The 18,936-nt window shown below is 35.2% G+C and overlaps 1 protein-coding gene and 2 long non-coding RNA genes across 3 annotated transcripts; 2 read left to right on the forward strand and 1 right to left on the reverse strand.

Annotated features, from left to right (window-relative positions):
* Positions 1-647: 647 nt before the first annotated feature.
* Positions 648-1,806, forward strand: LOC125651444 (uncharacterized). Its single transcript, XR_007361243.2, has 2 exons — positions 648-1,062; positions 1,193-1,806. It is a non-coding gene; the product is annotated as an uncharacterized LOC125651444 (long non-coding RNA).
* Positions 1,807-10,766: 8,960 nt separating this feature from the next.
* LOC125652895 (universal stress protein YxiE-like) lies at positions 10,767-15,129 on the reverse strand. Its single transcript, XM_048882372.2, has 4 exons — positions 14,995-15,129; positions 14,561-14,641; positions 12,759-12,871; positions 10,767-11,099 (listed from the first exon to the last, which is right to left on the reverse strand). The coding sequence occupies exons 1-4, from the start codon at positions 15,062-15,064 to the stop codon at positions 10,908-10,910; spliced, it is 456 nt and encodes a 151-aa protein (XP_048738329.2). The 5' UTR covers positions 15,065-15,129; the 3' UTR covers positions 10,767-10,907.
* On the forward strand, positions 15,092-17,750 carry LOC125652896 (uncharacterized). The gene is made up of 2 exons (XR_007361755.2): positions 15,092-15,355; positions 15,713-17,750. It is a non-coding gene; the product is annotated as an uncharacterized LOC125652896 (long non-coding RNA).
* Positions 17,751-18,936: the final 1,186 nt, after the last annotated feature.

The following is an 18,936-nucleotide window of genomic DNA, read 5'->3' on the forward strand; positions in this document are numbered from 1 at the left end:
TCCCCAAATTTGTGTAGTTCAGCATTGGTTATCTTGAACTTTGGAGTAGACTGTAATTGCTATTGATAAATCTTGATTTTTGCAAATGTCCAACTTCCAGTCTTACATTGATTTATTTATAAAACCCGCCTTTTTTTATTTCAGGTAGTTCTACATATATTTCATTATGTTTTAGATTGCATAATCATACCTAAATGTTCTTAACTAATATGTCTTTTTCTAGTCACTCTGATCCCCTCTAGTTTCCGTTTGTCATATAACTTCGAATCGTCATTTTCAACATAATTGACATTTTGTTTTCAATTCACATCAATGTCCTGTTTATCAAAGTAACAATCGAAGGCTTATCATAAGGAACATAAAATCGTACATGTATATTTACGTTCACTCCATTTCCCCCTCAACCAAATCCAATTTACATCGAATCACAGTGGCAGCAAGCAAAGAAGATCAGACTGTAAACTTGTAATGAAGTTCTAGTCAGAAAGACCACAAAGAATGGATTTCTGTCACCACACCACATAAACTGAAAGTAACAAAACAAAGAAGACCACACAATTAACACAGACAGAACAGGAACAGAGAAAGCAAAGGCTCAGAAGAAATACACTGCCTCTGACAGAGAAGTGTAGAACAGCATCAAGAAGGATAAGGACCGGTCGATAGGGGATACTTATTCCTCCTAGACACCTGATCCCACCCCTGGTGTGCCCAGGGCTCTGTGTTTACCAACTATCTATTTTGTATGGCTGATTGATCACTGTTTGTTATCTTTGCTGATTTAGCGTTTTGTATTTTTCGTTTGTTTTGATTTTGATGCGAATGGGTTATCGTAAAAGTGAGTCGGGTGTGAGTTATTTTTAGTTGCTAGTATAAAAGAGACCGGTTTGGTTGGCTGTAAGTTAGATAGGGCACGGTAACGACATCAGCCGGGTGCCATGTTGACAGGTCCTAGAAGTTCAGGGGAGAGTTATTTTCCTGTCAGATTCTATGTAGGACATTTGGAGAAATATAACTACTGAAATAGGAGTTTGTTTGGAGGGCACATCTTTTTCCTAGCCGGTAAGGGTGTTATGTTTGTGTTCTGATAGTTCGTGAGTATTAATAATTAGTCTAGCACGGTCTTGTTATTTGTAAGTTCTCGGTTTCTTGTTTAGTTATAAGTTGTTAGTTTTTATGAAATTAATTCCAGTGCGTACATGGGTGTTTAACAAAACCAGTTTCAACCCGAAGGCAGGCAGAGAGTTGCGGGATTCGGAAATACGGAGGTCCATGAGGATATTTTGCTACAATATGGAAGGGCGTGGTGTAGCTCCGAAGATAACCCGAGACTTGGGAGGCATCGGAACCCTGGTGTATTGTCAGGAGTTGACGATAGCTCGTGCAAGGTTTGCATGGTGGTGGATTGTTTTCCGTTCTGGGCGTGCTTATCGCAAGTTGGCGGGAAACCGGAACAGTGTCTTCAGAGTGCAGATTAGTTACATTATAAAGTTAAAGTAACTCGAAATTTAGAAACAAAACCAAAGAATATTATATAACTGAAAAGGAGAATTGAATATTTGGAACTTTTTTTTAAATTATACTACTTTTGAATATTGTTTCAACTTGAAAAGTTAATACCTGTATATTTGCTTTACATCTGATACGTACTATCGGTCTTTTCAAAAGAAACTGTTTACAACGTACCGGTATCAGATATCTATATTGTCAATTGCTTATTCATATAAATTTGTGTTGAGAGTGAAAGGAGTGAGTGTGCATATTTTCTTTTTATATTGTTTAATTAATAAATTTGTTATTGTTTATTCTACAACTTATCGTTAGTCTTTGCTCAATCTGACAAAATCCAAAAAGAACTCATTACAAACATCCTCATAAAACTACCAAAGAAAGGAAATATCGGGGAATACCAAGGAAGGTCTTCAACAGAGTCCTTCTGGAGATAATGAAAGAGGCTGTTGACCAACAGGCAGGCTTCAGGAGAACTAGGTCATGTGCTAATCAGATTGCCACTTTGAGCATCATAGTTGATCATTCAATAGCGTTGGACATTCCTCTCCACAGAAATTCCAGACTATGAAAATACATTCGACACTTTTAAAAGAGAGATATGGAAACTGATGGGACGCTATGGTATATATCAATACAGAGAGACATGGAAACTGATGGGACGCTATGGTATATATCAATACGCTTAGGAAACCTCCATCCAGCATCGCCCGACAGGCGTTGACAAGGCGTTTTTCATACCAATTGTTAGACCGTTCTTTATGCACTGATTTTGACTACAGATCACTCCGTTTACCTGATCAAAATATAGGGCTTGAGACGGGTTTGAGTGGTCGACAGGGGATACTTACTCCCCCTAGACACCTGCTCCCACCTCTAACCAGTATCTTCAGGAGTCCGTGTCGGTTTTTATTCTTTATAGGAGATTGGTTACGGTTCGTTATCTTCATCTGTCACTTGTGCTGTTTTTACTGTCTGAACTTCCCCCTTAGTTTGTTCATTATTGTCACATAACAAATGACAATATCCATACAATACTTGTGTTATATTTTGTCGAATTTTCAGCTGTAGATACTTGGACAGAACACCAATATTATATGAAAATGTATAGGGCTCACGGCGGGTGTGACCGGTCAACAGGGGATGCTTACTCCTCCTAGGCACCTGATCCCACCTGTGGTGTGTCCAGGGGTCCGTGTTTGCCCAACCGTCTATTTTGTATTGCTTGTGGGGGTTATGAGATTGATCACTGTTCGTTATCTTCACCTTACATTGATGTTATAGACAGTTTTCTATCTGGTGAGGGTATTTAAAATAATATTGTACATAAGTAAACAACACGCTTTGACACTTTTATAAATACAAAATGACACTATGGTAAGTTCTTATTCATTGCCACAGACACTGTGCGAGTCGTTCATGGAATGGAGGCCTTTCCAAGTCCTCTAAACGAAAGTAGCAAATTTGTTAAAGTTTGAATTTATTTTGAATGTGTCTCCCTTAGACTCAATTAACATTGACGATAGAGTGCGTCAATTACGATTACTTGTCTTAACGTTCTCATCTTAAAGATATCTTATCTTTAAGAATAACCAAGTCTGCCTCCAATGTGGATTTAATTGTTTCACACATCAAGTCCTGTCAATTGTCATTGATTATAATGGTATCAAAGACTGGAATATGTTGCCAGTCTCTTTCTCTAAGATGTTTGTTCATTTTAAAAATCAATAATATTTTCTGATCTCCTGATATTCTCTGTTTGACCTTCATGTTATTGCACATTGTATGTAAATGTGTTTCTCGTTCCTCGTGTTCTATTCCATGGTTTGCGTGAAATAAACTGAACTACTAACACCTATTTAAGAAATTTAGAATAAAACTGCTTTTAAGAAATCTGTGGAAACTTTTTAACTTGATAAAGGTATTTTAAACCAAAAATAAGATTTCTACCACTCACGAAGTCAGCGGAAGTGACGCTGACGAAAACAGAGCACTGATTTTTATTTGAGATGATTCAGATGTTGAAATGGAGAATTACTAGATTGCAATGTTTCAATACAAACTTGTTAACATAATTTCCAAAAATTCCACAATTGGTGATTGTAATTATACTCCAGCTGCCCTTTCAAAAGATGAAATTCTTCAAAACCATGCTTCAGTTTCAGACATAATTAACATCCCTGTCAAAGAGACGAATGGATATGAGATACGTACATATACTGGATTCCTAAACTGCACAAAAACCCTTACAGATATACACTGCTGAATCGATTAAATGTTCTACCAAGCCCGAAACTTCACTCACTGTCTCACAACAGATGCCACAAGTGGTGTAAATCAAATATGGATTATACATGTATAGATATTCTAAAGAGCTTTCAATAGTTAAAAAATCAGAACACTTTTCTCAAATCAACATCAAAACGTGTGCCTTTTCAACACTGTACATGACCATTCCCCATGCTGAATTAAAGACCATACTTTTGTACATTATGGACGGTTGCTTCGTAAATAAAAATGGGAAAGGGAAATATTCAAACATATCTAGTGATCAGTCATTCAAAACAATTATTTTGTCAAATTCCACTCTGATTCTACGCACCAGTACTCTGATGTTGATATTAAAGGACACAACGCATGTTTCTATGGCACGCCAAATTCACAAAAATGAGCTAAACATAGTTTCACAGTTGATAAACTAGGTTTATCGACTGTAAACTATAGTTTACGAACTGTAAACTATACTTAACGATTCGTTAACTTTAGTTTTCATCCGTAAAACTATATTTAACGGTTGTAAACTATAGTTTACAAATGCTAATCTAAGTTTATCTGTCTTTAAATAAACGTTAACAATAGATTTTGCTGATAAATACAGATTCACATTTGTAAACTATAATTTACATTCGTTAACTATAGTTCACAATTGTTAATCCTAGTTTCACAAATTGTGATACTATATTTATCAGATAAACTATGACTTGTAAACCGTAGTTTACAATCGTGAAACCGTATTTATCACATAAACTATGTTTTGCAATCGCTAATGATTGTTTTCATTGTTAATTATAGTTTACGCTTGTGAAACATAGATTATCTGTTAACTATGGTTTACAGATGTGAAATATAGATTAACGTCGTTAACTATAGTTTACGGTCCGTAAACTATAGTTTACAGTCGATAAACCTAGTTTATCAACTGTGAAACTATGTTTAGCTCATTTTTGTGAATTTGGCGTGCCATATGTTTCTAAACTTTTTCATTTTTTCAGCAAAAATTAATTCTTTTTATGCATAAAACTACTTTAAATGTGTTTTAAATGAAATATTTTGCGTAGTTTTCGAGTTTGAAAGCGATGAAATTCAAATCTTGCGATATGCATATTTTCTTTCCCTAGTTTACGCGCCATTGTGTGTGACGTCATATGCGCCCTCGGGTTTGAAAACATCTATTGGCCATTTCATAAACAGATTAGATTTAATCGACAAAAAACCAATTATCACGTTAACGGCTTGTAAATAATAATGCATTAAGATGTGTTGTGCCGTGCTCGGGTGTACTAGTTGTTGGTAGAAAGGATTTAGACTGAGTATTTTTCGAAGGAAGGTACGAGATAAAAGACGTGGATAATTTTTTTTGTTGGAGCAAGAACTTTACCTTAAAAAACACACCCAGTCACCTTTTCAAAACCCGCTTGGACAGAGACCCTGATAAACTGCGAGAAAATGGATATATCGAAGCTATAAGCACTGGTAGTCCTATAGCATACATTCTGGTTCACTCTTCAAATTCAATACACACTCGGATCAACTGACCTTCACCTTGTAACAACATACATCGACGAAACAATGTAACTTCTACCAACTGGTAGATTTACAAACAAACAAAAATTAAAGATACAAAATAATTGAACTTTTAATTATACAAATAATAGAATACACTGTATTGTATTTCCTAACTTTAAATTGAATTATAAAATGATTTCCTTATGGAACTAAGTAGCATTTTGAGTGCGTCAGTATAACGCCGTGCTCCCACTTTGTAATTCCTAACTTTAGAAGTGCAGATCACAATTCAAAAATAGTAATAAGATTGCTTTATCAAAATAAAATAATGTGATTACCACTTTAAATTTGATTATTTTTATTGATTTGTGTGTGTGTTGTCTTTTTCTTTCTTTCCGAAATGCACTCGTGACAATAGCTTGGCCTAGGTGTCAACAATTTTATGTATCATAATTTGTCTAATCCAAAAATAAATATAATGATTGCACTATTTATTTCAGAAAAATAACGCCAATTACAGATGTATAAAGGAATAACATCACCAGTTTGTAGACAGCGACCCATATAAACATTATTGCCGATTTCATACACGCTTTACTCGCTATATTTGGGTATATACATCGTTATATGTGTGCACTGGTGGCGAAAACATATAAAACTCGGAAAACTTGTCAACATCGATTTAAATGTTGCCCATGGTAGATAAATTAGGCCCCTAAAAGTTGAGTTTTTAATAATATCTCGCAGTACTTTCACAATCCGAAGGGCGCATGTGACGTCACAGTACCACGTGACTACCTACCTAATTAACTAGACTTTTTGAAATCGGGGCTTAGATTCAAGTCTGTATTGTGGTTAATTATTGCAAAATTTCGGCGAACGAACTACTAGAATTAATTACTATAAGCATAAAGAAGACGAAATGCATGTAATGTTGTATACGTTGAAAACATGAGATGTGTCCTTTAAATAGATGCTGAAGTTCTTCATTGAAATTTTCTTCGTAGCCTTTGGTGATCAGGTTTTCCAACAATCTGTTGTAATTCCCATGGGCACGAATTGTGCCCCTTTGTTAGCTGGCCTTTTATATTCTTATGAGGCAAAATTTATTCAAAAGCTTTAACATGAGAAAAACGCCCTTGCTACGGCCTTCAACTCGACATTTAGATATATCGATGACGTTGTATCTGTTAACAATAATCAATTTAAATCATGTGTCGATTCCATATATCCCATAGTTTGCCCAACCATCTATTTTCTATTGCTTATGGGAGTTGAGATTGATCACTGTTCGTTATCTTCACCTTTCATCCCAGTAAACTCGAAATAAACTACATCAAAGTATTCCACATCTGCATCATAATTTGATGTACTATTGAATATAGATGTTAACGGCAAACTAAAAACTCATCTTATGACAAACGGAATGACTTCAGCTTTTCTATTGTCAACTTCCCATAATTATGTAGCAGCACTCCATGATCACCTGCTTATGGCGTTGATGTCTTCCAGCTGATTCGATACGCAAGAGCTTGTTCTGCGTATGGTCAGTTTTTAAATCGAGGCAGGTTACTGGCAAACAAGTTGGTGTTACATGGATTTCAGCAGTCTAGCTTAACGTCAGCATTTCGCAAATTCTATGGTCAGTTATAGCAATCTACGTTGCCAATGAAAGGTGAAGATAACGAACTGTGATCAACCTCAATACTTGTCAATAGGTCAAAGGCTGTCTGGCGTGTGAAAGGTGAAGATAACGAACAGTGTTTCATACCAATTGTTATGCCGTTCTTAAACACTTATATAGCCTATGGATTACTCCGTTTACCTGACAAGATAAAGGGCACTCGGAGGGTGTGACCGTTCGACAGGGGATGCTTACTCTTCCTAGGCACCTGATCCACCTCTGGTATATCCAGGATACCGTGTTTGTCCAACTCTTAATTTCGTATTCCTTACAGAAGTTATGATATTGATCACTGTTTGTTATCTCCGCCTTTTCTTCAGAAGGACTCATTAGAAATAAGCCTTTGGGCTCTTATGGGTTAACTTGGTATAAAAATGTCATACTTTTCCTTTCTTCTATTTTTCAACAATGTTTAAAAGCATTTATAGATTTCCCTTTTTAAAATTATTTGTACGTTACACAACACCATGCAGTTTCCTTTTACACAGTATCATTTATTCATGGCAAGTTTGTTTATGTCATAAATGCTTGTAAATATTGTATAGTATATTTGACATTGTATTAAAAAACGCATGGCTTTGTCGTTGCAGTATGGATAATATGTGAATCCTATATCAAAGACAAGAAGATAAAGCAAATAATAGAACCTTCTAAGTGAGAAATTGACAAGAAAGTGAAACTTGGAAAGAGATATGTCTCACTTTCTATGTAATTTCGCTGCCAAAATATACATTGTATCTCAAAAGAGTGATTTTCCCCTGCCACATCTCATACAAACTGATATATCAAAACACACAAGTAACAGTTGGTATATATCACAGCAGATTCACTCCGAATAGTACATATTCAATACGAAAGACGTTCCCTGCTCTCAGATCGAAGGATGTGTACTTTAGTTGCTGAAAGCTCAAATAAATTGGTTGGGAAGATTTCTAGTCCCAAGGCGCTGATCACATCATGATATGATTTTGTCATGCAATAAAATATATTGGTTTGCTTTTGAATATACGTCTTCAACACATGCAAAATCTATACATCTACATTCGTCTTTCATCCATTTTGCATTAACATTGCACGATTTTGCTCAGAATAACTTAACAAGAAAAGATCCATTCTACAAACAAAAATTGTGTAAGAATACATTTTTGAATTAACAGTCAAGTAATCATGTTATCAAAATACACAAAGTGTGTTTTCAATTAAATCAATGTATTCATTAAACTAAAAGAAAGGCATTAGATTGAGCGGGTGAGTACAGATTACGTAGTTGTATGATCATATATAAAAATGCATACATTTAATAATCTTAATAACAAAGACCTGTATTAAACCAAATTCTGATAAAAGAAATCAATCAATAATTCAAGTATATCAAGAATATGGAAGTAAAAAAGAAATATCTGCATTTAACAAACAACAAAATGGTTTTAAAACAATATATGACCCATAATTCCACTTACAAACTTCAGTGAAGACAAAGGAATAAGATTATTACTTTAATGTAGAACAGATACTAATTTACATAGATATAACTTAAAGATTAAGAATACCTAAACCAGTTGGATGGATTCCAACGGATTTCTGGGTTTTTTGTTTTATCAAATTTCACTGAATGCCTTTTGCTAAAACAAAAAATAACAGAGTTAGTACATGCAGCGAATACAAAATTTTCTAAAGGCAAGTGTGTGCTTCATATTTTCTTGAATGTAATATACCTCACACTTCTACAAATCTCTTTGGAAATTCGAATTTCTTTTATGAAGTCTGTCATCTTCGTCCAATTAATGTTCTTCTTTCGAGATCAACTGACATACATCAAATCCCGAACTACAGAATGAAATGGGGAGCCATCTCAAAAGGGTTGTCATGATGCCCTTATCACATTTCATTCACGCAGGTTTGGATTAGTTGGACTTATTGGTTTTGCCTCTGGTGTGAATGCAATTAAATTCTATCAAAGACTTCAAAGTTAACAAAGACAGTCGCTAAGATTTGATATGAAGAAAAAGAAAATCGGTGTTCGAAATTCAGAGAGAAATCAATATTTTCCATATAATTTATAGTTAGCAGAGACAGTTGCGAAGCATAGATTAGATACAAACTAATGTTGAAAATTCAGTTTCAATCTCAAGAGCTATTTGTCTGATTGAAATCCATGGATACGTTCATCAGAAATGATCTACAGCCATGATTTGAATCTTATTACACTCATTTCTATCCTCATTTTTTAAAAACTTCATTCCTTTTTGTAACCATTCATCACTTTTCGTCAAATTATTCGGAAATTAAGAATCTGAAATATTGCAGCATTGACGTTTAGAGTACTCTACGCCAAAAATTATTTTCTGTAACAAAGCATCGATAGATGACGTCATCGGGGGTCCGTAACAAAACATTGTTAAATGACGTCATTGGGGCATTGTTGTAGCGATTTGTCGGTACACACATACACTTCAGTCTGCTGGACATCTCATACCTTATTCCATGTGATTAGTTCTCAACACAAACTTCATATGATACATTGTTTCCTCTTGGAAATAAATACGGAATTTTATTTAATAACAGAACAATATGCCTACACCATTTTCTAATGGAAATGAGTGCCTTCGACGAATATTATTTGATAAAAATGGATTTACAAAGATAAGATAGGATTACACAACATTCACAAAGGGTTAATAATATATTTCCTGAAGTAAAGTCGAGAATAAAACAATACAAAATTTTGGCCTAGAGACCATAAACTGAGAATAGGTTTAAGTCAAAATTTTGATTATACTTATAACTTAAAATTTATCAAGAACATATGTTTAAAAATACAGTTAATTTATAAAAGAATTAAAAGCAAACATATTCTTAAAATTATATTTGTGAAAAGTATTTTAAAAGTTAGTTGGATTCGAAATTTAGACTCATATCTATTCTCATTTTATGGTCTTGATTTATGTGGAGTATTGTTTTCTAAACATTCATTAACGCTTATCCTGAAGACTGTCAATAAGCATCAATCAACGTTCTTTCAGATCAATGTCTATATGACTTTAGATTCACGATAATGACTGGCAAACAACCAAAATGCCCAATGCCCAAGTGTATTTGATGTATTCAGGACAGATTGAAATCCGTGAGGAAAACGGTTTTTATTCTTTAAATGTCGTAAGCTGCATTCCATTTTCAGTAAGTCTGGGACAATAATAGCTATGAACAATAAGTGTACTATTCTACACTGCATATAAGTAGAAAAGTATATCAGTACTATATTACTAAAGAATCATATATTTCAGTAACATCTGGGTGGCTAAAATCAAGTTCTGCATCCTGATTCTGTTCATGAATGACAGTGCATCATTTCAAATTTCAGAATTGGTTGTTGTGTTTGGTAACATTAACTGATATTGATTTTTCATACCTAATGTCGGATCATTTCCTGACATTTACCATATGGTAGATGGATATCATAATCCCATTATAAAAGGATCTTCTTGTTCTTGGCGATCTCTTTCCTCCATTACTAAATTGTTTTGTGTCTGTGCTACCTGTGGATTACGACAGGAACCTAGCATTACAGTGACTAGGTTGTAGCTGGGGTTGCAATTTTCTGTCATTTCCACAATATATATAATTGGATACAGACGGTCCTGCAATAGTTTAATGATGGACGATATCAGTAACTATCAAAATCCACCGTTCAGTAAATGTTCGTAATTAGGGGAGTATGATTTATGAACTGGTCATATAGAGACCGAATTTTTTCTGATACACATGAAACAGACTCAAACTGTTCCAAGGCATTGTAAAGTCAGGGATTTTTATTACAATACTTTTTTTCTACATTCTATCATTCTTTACATCCGTTGGATTTGTTTTAAAATGATTATTTTAACTATACTTTCAGAAATAAAAAAAATATCACTAAATGTCCTTGACGTTACTGTCGACATACGATCACCGGAACTGACGCGTGATACATGATGTAAGAGCTAACGCTTCCTAGCAACGTCCGTCGAATCGTCCCCAAACCACGTGACCCCATTACAATGACAGCAGCTTTCTCGTTGTTGCTGACTTCCACTATCCCAGGACCCGGATCACCGTTGATTCGAATGAATTTCCCGTCAATCTATAAATATATTTTGATCTCAGAAACAAAATATCTAAAATGATTAGACTCCTTTCAAGAGTATTGCGTTTCTGTTCATTATCAGTATAACATTCAACAGGAATAATTTTTACAGATGTGCTCTTGATCTATACAGGTATAAAATGTGAAACATGCTGAAATTTCCAAAGACGAATGATTTGTGAAATTCTAGATAATAAATCAATCTACAATAGACATGTAACATATTGAAGTCTGGAATTACATTGCATTGCCCACTAATCAACTGGATATAAAACATGTTTATAAAACAAACAGCAATTTTTCTTTTCTTTTTACATTAATTATGCAAAGGTATTACCAGCTTTGTGTGTACAATAAAATTTACGTCGTTTTATGCCCAAAACATTGTTCTTGAAAAGGAGAAGATAACGAACAGTGATCAATTTCATAAGTCATATAACCCCATCGTTAATGTCCCATATTTATGTAACAATATTCCAATATCACCTGCATATGGTGTTTATATCTCTCAACTGATTCGATATGCATGAGCTTGTTCTGCGTATAGTCAGTTTTTAAATCGAGGCAAGCTACTGACAAACAAGTTGATGGTACAGGGATTTTAACAGTCTCGATTGAAGTCAGCATTTCGCAAATTCTATGGTCGTTATAACGATCTAGTTCGTCAATACAACCTATCGTTGGGTCAAATGCTGTCTGACATGTTTCATACCGATTGTTAGGCAGTTCTTGGCACACTGATTTTGACTACAGATACCTTTGTTTACCTGATCAAGATTTAGGGCTCACGGCGAATGTGACCGGTTGATAGGGGATGCTTACTCCACTTAGGCACCTAATCCTACCTCTGGTGTCTCCAGGGATCCGTGTTTGCCCAACTATCTATTTGTATTGCTTATAGGAGTTATGAGATTGATCACTGATCGTTATCTTCACCTTTCATAAGGAACACAGAATTAAGAGTTGGGCAAACACGGACCCCTGGACATAACAGAGGTGGGATCAGATGCCAAGGAGAAGTAAGCATCCCCTGTTAACCGGTCACACCCAACGTTAGCCCTATATCTTGATCCGATAAAGGAAGTAATCCGTAGTCAAAATATGAATAGAACGGTCTGACAATTGGTATAGAACACGTCAGACAGCATTTGACCCATTGACAGGTTGTAATGTCAAACTAGATCGTTATAACGACCATAGAATTTACGAAATGCTGACTTTAAACGAGACTGTTGAAACTCCTGTAACATCAACTTGTTTGTCAGTACCCTACCTCGATTTAAAAACTGATCATACGCAGAACAAGCTTTTGCGTTCGAATCAATAGAAACGAGCCTCATTGTATCGTTATATATGAGGGTATATAGATATGAACTAGAAAAAGATTGTTATTGAGAAAACATTGGTGATCGTAAATATTTGAATACAAATGGTTTCAAATACAGTCTCACGATATTGAAAAAATCAAATCTTACAGACGAATTGATTTTAAGGGGAATGCATCAATTGTGAGGACTAATATTTCTTTCGTTGAAAATTAGAATTGCGATAGAATTTCAGAGAACTCCATCTCTGAAACCATAAATATCCAATGTTTTTACTTGAATTTACGCAATAAATTATACGCAATAAATAGAATTTATAATCAATATATACCTGATTCTTTAGAACTTTTGATTCAAAGTTGGCTGCTAGCTTTTTAACTGATTCCTCTTCTGTTTCCAGGAAATTGGTAATCAAAGATTTATCACTTGATAAAAGTGTCAAAGCTACAAATACAAGAAATCTTAACAATTACAAACCGATTACATACAGATTACATCCACATTACATACTAATTACATACAAAGTATATACCGATAACATTCACATTACACACATGTACATATCACATACAGATTACATATTTGTGTGAGCATTCTCTATACAGATACAAGCTGTAAATAGCCATTTCAATCAACTATGTAACTCCATTTTGATATGTCAAAAGGATTCCTATCCTGATCTGACAAAATCAGTGAACCCCGCAGCATCTGGTTATTGACCTTTGGATTTATACTTATCTATAATCAAACTTCGACTGTAACTCGTTTTACTTCCCTTATTCCGCATTCAGTGCGACTGGTTTTAGCATGATAATCCGGAGTAGTGTTATTTATACATGAAATTTTTAAGTATCTAAGAATTAAAAAAAAAAATGCAACAGTAGTCCTTACTGTTCATAATGATTAAAGATTTTGTATCAAAATTTTAAAAAACAAACAAACAGAAAGTTACTCTAGGAAAAATTGCAGTACGGAAAATATTTCCTAATTGACGGCAGTGTTGTCGCAAAAAAAAAATTCGACAGCATTTCTCTGTCGTGAAGTTTGGGGATCGTCGATAAAAAAAAAGTTTTGTATACTTGGCGTCTTAACACGGCTTTAAATGGTGCATGTCGTCAATGGACAACTAAAAAATTTCCTTTCAGTAACACCCAAACCTGCTCAAGAAGAAAACAATGTACATGTGCATACATGTATCACTTTTTGTGTGCGTATCAATCTTCAATTCCAAAAAAAAAAAAAATGTTATAAATATATCGATGTGTAGCTGGTATTTCATATTTCTATGGACTGAATACATTCGTAACATCTATTTCCAGAGTTACTTTAATGCATTACTATTTTAATAGTACTGAGGCTTCAGATTCCTTAATGTTCACAGGAATGTCTTCTACACATTCGTAAATTTACAATATTTCAACTTTATGGTCTTAAATTGCATTCAGAAGCTACAAGAAGTGAGTCTGGAGCAGTTTCTGGATCTGAACTATAATTTTAACGAGTGCTCTAAATGGGAGGTTTATCTCTTAAGTTACTTCTCAGTTTTCAGTTTCAGGGGCACTTGGACCTCTTGGTATTTGAATAAAATACACAATCGATAAAGAAACAAGGAAAAATTGCAACTCTACATTATCGTCAAATATCATTAGGGAGCCCTGAAGATAATAGGATTACACAAAATTATGGGGGAAAGACAAGCTTAAAATGGAAAGAGATGAAAAAGATAGATAGGGCAATACTGTTCCGAGGGTTATTAAATCAGACCCGTCCTGCAGTCCAACAAGGTGTCAGTTTTTGAAGTCCTGGAAATGTGGCAGAATGCTGCCAATTCTAGAATCTCGTATGAAAAGAAAATTCGTTTACACCACAAGTAACCAGTTTTGCAATAAAGCTATCATTTTTCTTGGCACCCCCAAGGACATAATGCACTATAATAACGAAAAGTATGATCAATGTATTTGAATGGTTTAACTATAAATTAACTTGGGAATTCATTTGCATAGTGCACAGTGAATATTGCATTAGTGTTTCGGCCTGACAAATACTAGCTACATTTAATACTAGTATACTACTGAAGAGAGGGATGGCTCATATGTCAGTACTATATATACTGTCAGTGTGACTATGACTTACGTTGACTTTGAAGTTTGCTGTAGTCTGCAGAGTGCACCCCTATCACGACATCATTGGGTCTGTGAATGTTGTCCAAGTACCCTGCGAGAGAAAATACTTGATGAAAGAGTCAACATATTGCTGCTTATATAACTCTATACTCGCATATTTAAGTAAATCGTCAACATTCATCACATGATCCGCGTGACCTTATAGTTTTCATGTATACCGAGGAACGTGGATTTAATCAAACAATTAGGGCAAACATTATTCATCAATGAAAGAAAATAATGATATCAGAACATGTCTGTTGTGTATTAATTAAACATTAATAACTCTGATATAACACAACTAACTGATAAACTGTAGACTTACCTTAATCGATAAAATATCTAGGTATGGCATAAACAATAAATATGTTGTAAACACTACCTTAATGATTGACAAACACGTACAGTTCAGGGCATATTCCGCGTGGTCACTGCCGTCAATCGCCACTAGAACCACTCTCTTTCTGGTCGTCATGTTTTCCTGGGTGTCCGGAATTTCCTCGGTAACTGCGTGACTGGTTCCTAGATAAACTCTTGTTATTTGGCGAATTATCGCCGTCAGCGAATGAAAGAAACGAAACACTCAAGGGAAATATGAAATGACTGTGTATCCGGCAACATCAGCTACGGCCTCGATATAATAACTGTCCTCCCAGAGAGCACAAGGACGGTGTTCTGTTTTTATGCTGCACTCCTCTCTACAAGAAAACGTTAAATGTGTGTAGATCGACGTGGTTTCAATGAGTGAAGAATGAGGTCATCTCAGGTAACAGCTGACAATGAATATTGTAAACAAACAGGATTTATAAATACTCACCAGTTAGATTAGAATTGTCCTCAGCTGTATAATATACACTGTCATAGTATTAAACAAATCTTAATTGTACTTTTCCGTGCTGTGGTTCATTTAACCCCTAACCCCGTGTGAATCGAGGTCAAAATACTGCTGAATGTGGTCTGTGTAGTTGGAATCACATGACTCCGCTGATCATTTCACGATTCAGACAGAGTACCCAGTGTTTCCCTTCATTGATTTTTCCCTGATACGTTAAGTTTAGCTACTGATTTTACAATAATGTGTCACAAAGGATTAATGAATAAATGTATTGTTTTCATGCAACAGGGAAGTATACCGACAGGGATGATATTCGTCACTACGTCTAACAAATTGCTTGGGACGTTTAGAATTGTGAATCGTGATGCTAGTGGTCAGTGAATAGAGGCGAACTAGCGTGAAACATCAGCATTAATTACCAAGAAGCGGGTCTGAAACTGTACGTATTCCTCAAATCAGCGTCTGTATAAACTAGTACATTGAACAACAGACCCCTGTGTTCACGGCATTTTTTAAGCTCTGTATGAGGAGATCGGTTAACCATTGGTACCAATCTTGCACCTTCATGGTTCTCATACATTATCCTTAATGTTCATACAATCATTTGAAGTTCTTTTCACTTTCCTTCCACCATCTTACATTCAATCAAAAGCCAGCCGCTTCGTAACCGGGAGGTCGTGAGTTCGAACTCCGCTCATGCCATAGCCACGTCAAACCTAAGACGTTGAAATAGGTAGTAATTACGCCTTCGCCAAACGCTCGGTATTTACAAGTGAGAATCGCGGGTTTTTCAGATATGACCTTAAAAACCTGTTACGGCCCTGAACACGCCAACTATACATATGTAGGTCTAAATTCGTGGTAGTTCACCTATAGCTGGTGACGTCAGTGAAAAATTCTCGACTAGACGTCAAACAAACAAACAAAGAAACAGTACATCACTGTTGGACTCGTGTGTTTGGTCCCGGCCGAATACAAGAAGTTTTCTGCCAAAATACAGAATGTCTGACGTTGTGTTCGGTTATATGCTTAGAAGGATCCAAAAAAGGTTCCATTGATGATATTAAATCTAATTCAACGTTATTTATTGATAAAACTTTAAATATTACGGATTGCGATACGTTGCCAGTTTGACGTTGTTTCCATTTTAAGGGGGAAAGAAATTTTGACGACGTAAAAAGATACAGATATTCTTTTTTCAAAAATGGATCTATTCAATATATGGAGATCTTGTTGATTGATTTCACTATTACAACATTGTTCGTGGGAAGAAGATTTAGAAATTGTTTTCCATGTGAAAATTAAACCTATACCGTGGCTTCCTACTGGCTGCAAGGTGTACGAGGTGAACAATGCCGAATTGCTACTATAGGAGGACGCTTATACAACATTTCACAAAGGTAGACTTATTCTTAAAAAGAAGTTTCTTTTTTAGGAATTTTCTCACCAATCAGTGCTATTTAAGTCTGCGCTTTCTCCTCGGGTAAAATGATGCAGTGAATTCGAAAACAACTTTAGATACTATTAGATAAATTAATTAGATAATACACAATATATAGTTCTGAAGACGGTTTTCAAATGTTTCCATATCATTCTTGCTATATTTACTGTATTTTTGACATATTTCAATTTTTACAAATAAAATCTGTAACATGACACCTATTGCAGAAAATCTGCAAATAATAAAAATTATCTGTAAAATGAAATATATTCACTCAGAAAAGATGGTACTAGTATTCATAAAGGGGGTGTAACCGTGTTGATTGAAATGGAATTCTTGTGATTATGAACAAAACAAAAATACATTCACATATATACATACATTGAATTAATGTCGGTCACTTGAATATTCTGTATCAGATAAACTAGAATAACGAAATAGCTTTTATTAAACACCAAATGGACTTTCAAAATACTTACGAAAACAGAAAATAACAGAAAAAGTATTATTATTTTTATTGGTAATTATAGATATAATATCTGATATCTTAAAGTGTCCAGACAAGATCGTTTAAAGTTCTGGGCCTTTCTGGTCGGCAAATTAATTACGTGGCGTTCATAAAAAATGGTATATCCAATCTCGCTTAAAATCCAGATATGACTGAAATATCGCCCGCCTCGTATAAAACCACATATGGCTAGATAAGCAAGTCCACTCGCAAATTTTGTCAGTTCTTTTTAGAATAATGATCTTTTTAAGCACAGATCTTAAGAACGGGAAATTTCAATGCGGAGGATGGTAGACACAAAACCATATTTGATGGCAAAATCACAGAAAATGAGGGTGACTCGGGAGTTCAGAAGTCATATGTTTAAAACAGAGGCCCCCCCAAAAAAATAGAGTACACACATACTACGACCTCCGCCTGTCTGTCCGTCGATACGGTCCGAAACATCGTGGATTTTACCGAGACTTTCCAACAGACCACAGCCTTGATTGAATTCTGGTATCATAAATGACCGGAATGAAGGCCTTCCTTAACAGTTGGGTATCAAGAATGAAAACAATTCCTTGATATTGAGGAACAAGTATAGGTACATTGAGATCTATAAATGATACAAGTTCTATAAATCATGCAATGTATTCAGGATAACGATGAAAGTCCCAAGTAGAAGGAAATGCATTGAAATACTGTAATAAATACAGCTAGTATATTATAAAGGAAAACTAAGGACACGGCGCTATAAAGGTGAGCGGGCCAGGGCATGCAGGTCAGGACAATGGAGACCTGAATGTCCCAATTTACAGAAAACTCGGTAAGTAAAGTTAGTAAACGCATCAGAGACAAAGAAAGCTAAATATATGTATAGGACGAGTATGTTCAGACTGAAAACTACTTTTAAAAAGCCCACTGTCTCTGGAACTGTTGTCGATAATTACATACGTCAGACCCTCCAAGCATGAATGTACGAGTCCAGTTTCTAAGTTATAAGTACACGGATTGCTTGTTCTAACTGAGAACTTAACGGATGAGCCGGTGTTCCAGATAACGGTCTGAGAACTTAACGGATGAGCCGGTGTTCCAGATAACGGTCTGAGAACTTAACGGATGAGCCGTTGTTACAGATAACGTTCTAACTGAGAACTTAACGGATGAGCCGGTGTTCCAGATAACGTTCTAACTGAGAACTTAACGGATGAGCCGGTGTTCCAGATAACGTTCTAACTGAGAACTTAACGGATGAGCTGGTGTTCCAGATAACGTTCTAACTGAGAATGAGATGAGCTGGAATTCCTGTTTCCTGTGAGAGCTAATGCAACCATTTAAATGGAGTGAAAAATATTTATTGTAATCATAATTTTCAAAGGTAACAAACACATTACCAAACGAAAACAGACTAGGGTCGCGTACAACCAGTGACGTCTCAATATGAGTTTTAAAAAATGCTCAAAGGAGCGTAAAACAAATCTACAAACTGGAGACAAAATCCTGCTGGAGTGGAATTTCAGCACCGTGTTTTGATTTAAAGGGGATAAGGTGTCGGAATAGATAGCACTACATGAAATGGAT

The sequence above is a fragment of the Ostrea edulis genome, chromosome 5 (genome assembly GCF_947568905.1).
Source record: "Ostrea edulis chromosome 5, xbOstEdul1.1, whole genome shotgun sequence".
In the NCBI taxonomy this organism is placed as follows: Eukaryota; Metazoa; Mollusca; class Bivalvia; order Ostreida; family Ostreidae; genus Ostrea; species Ostrea edulis.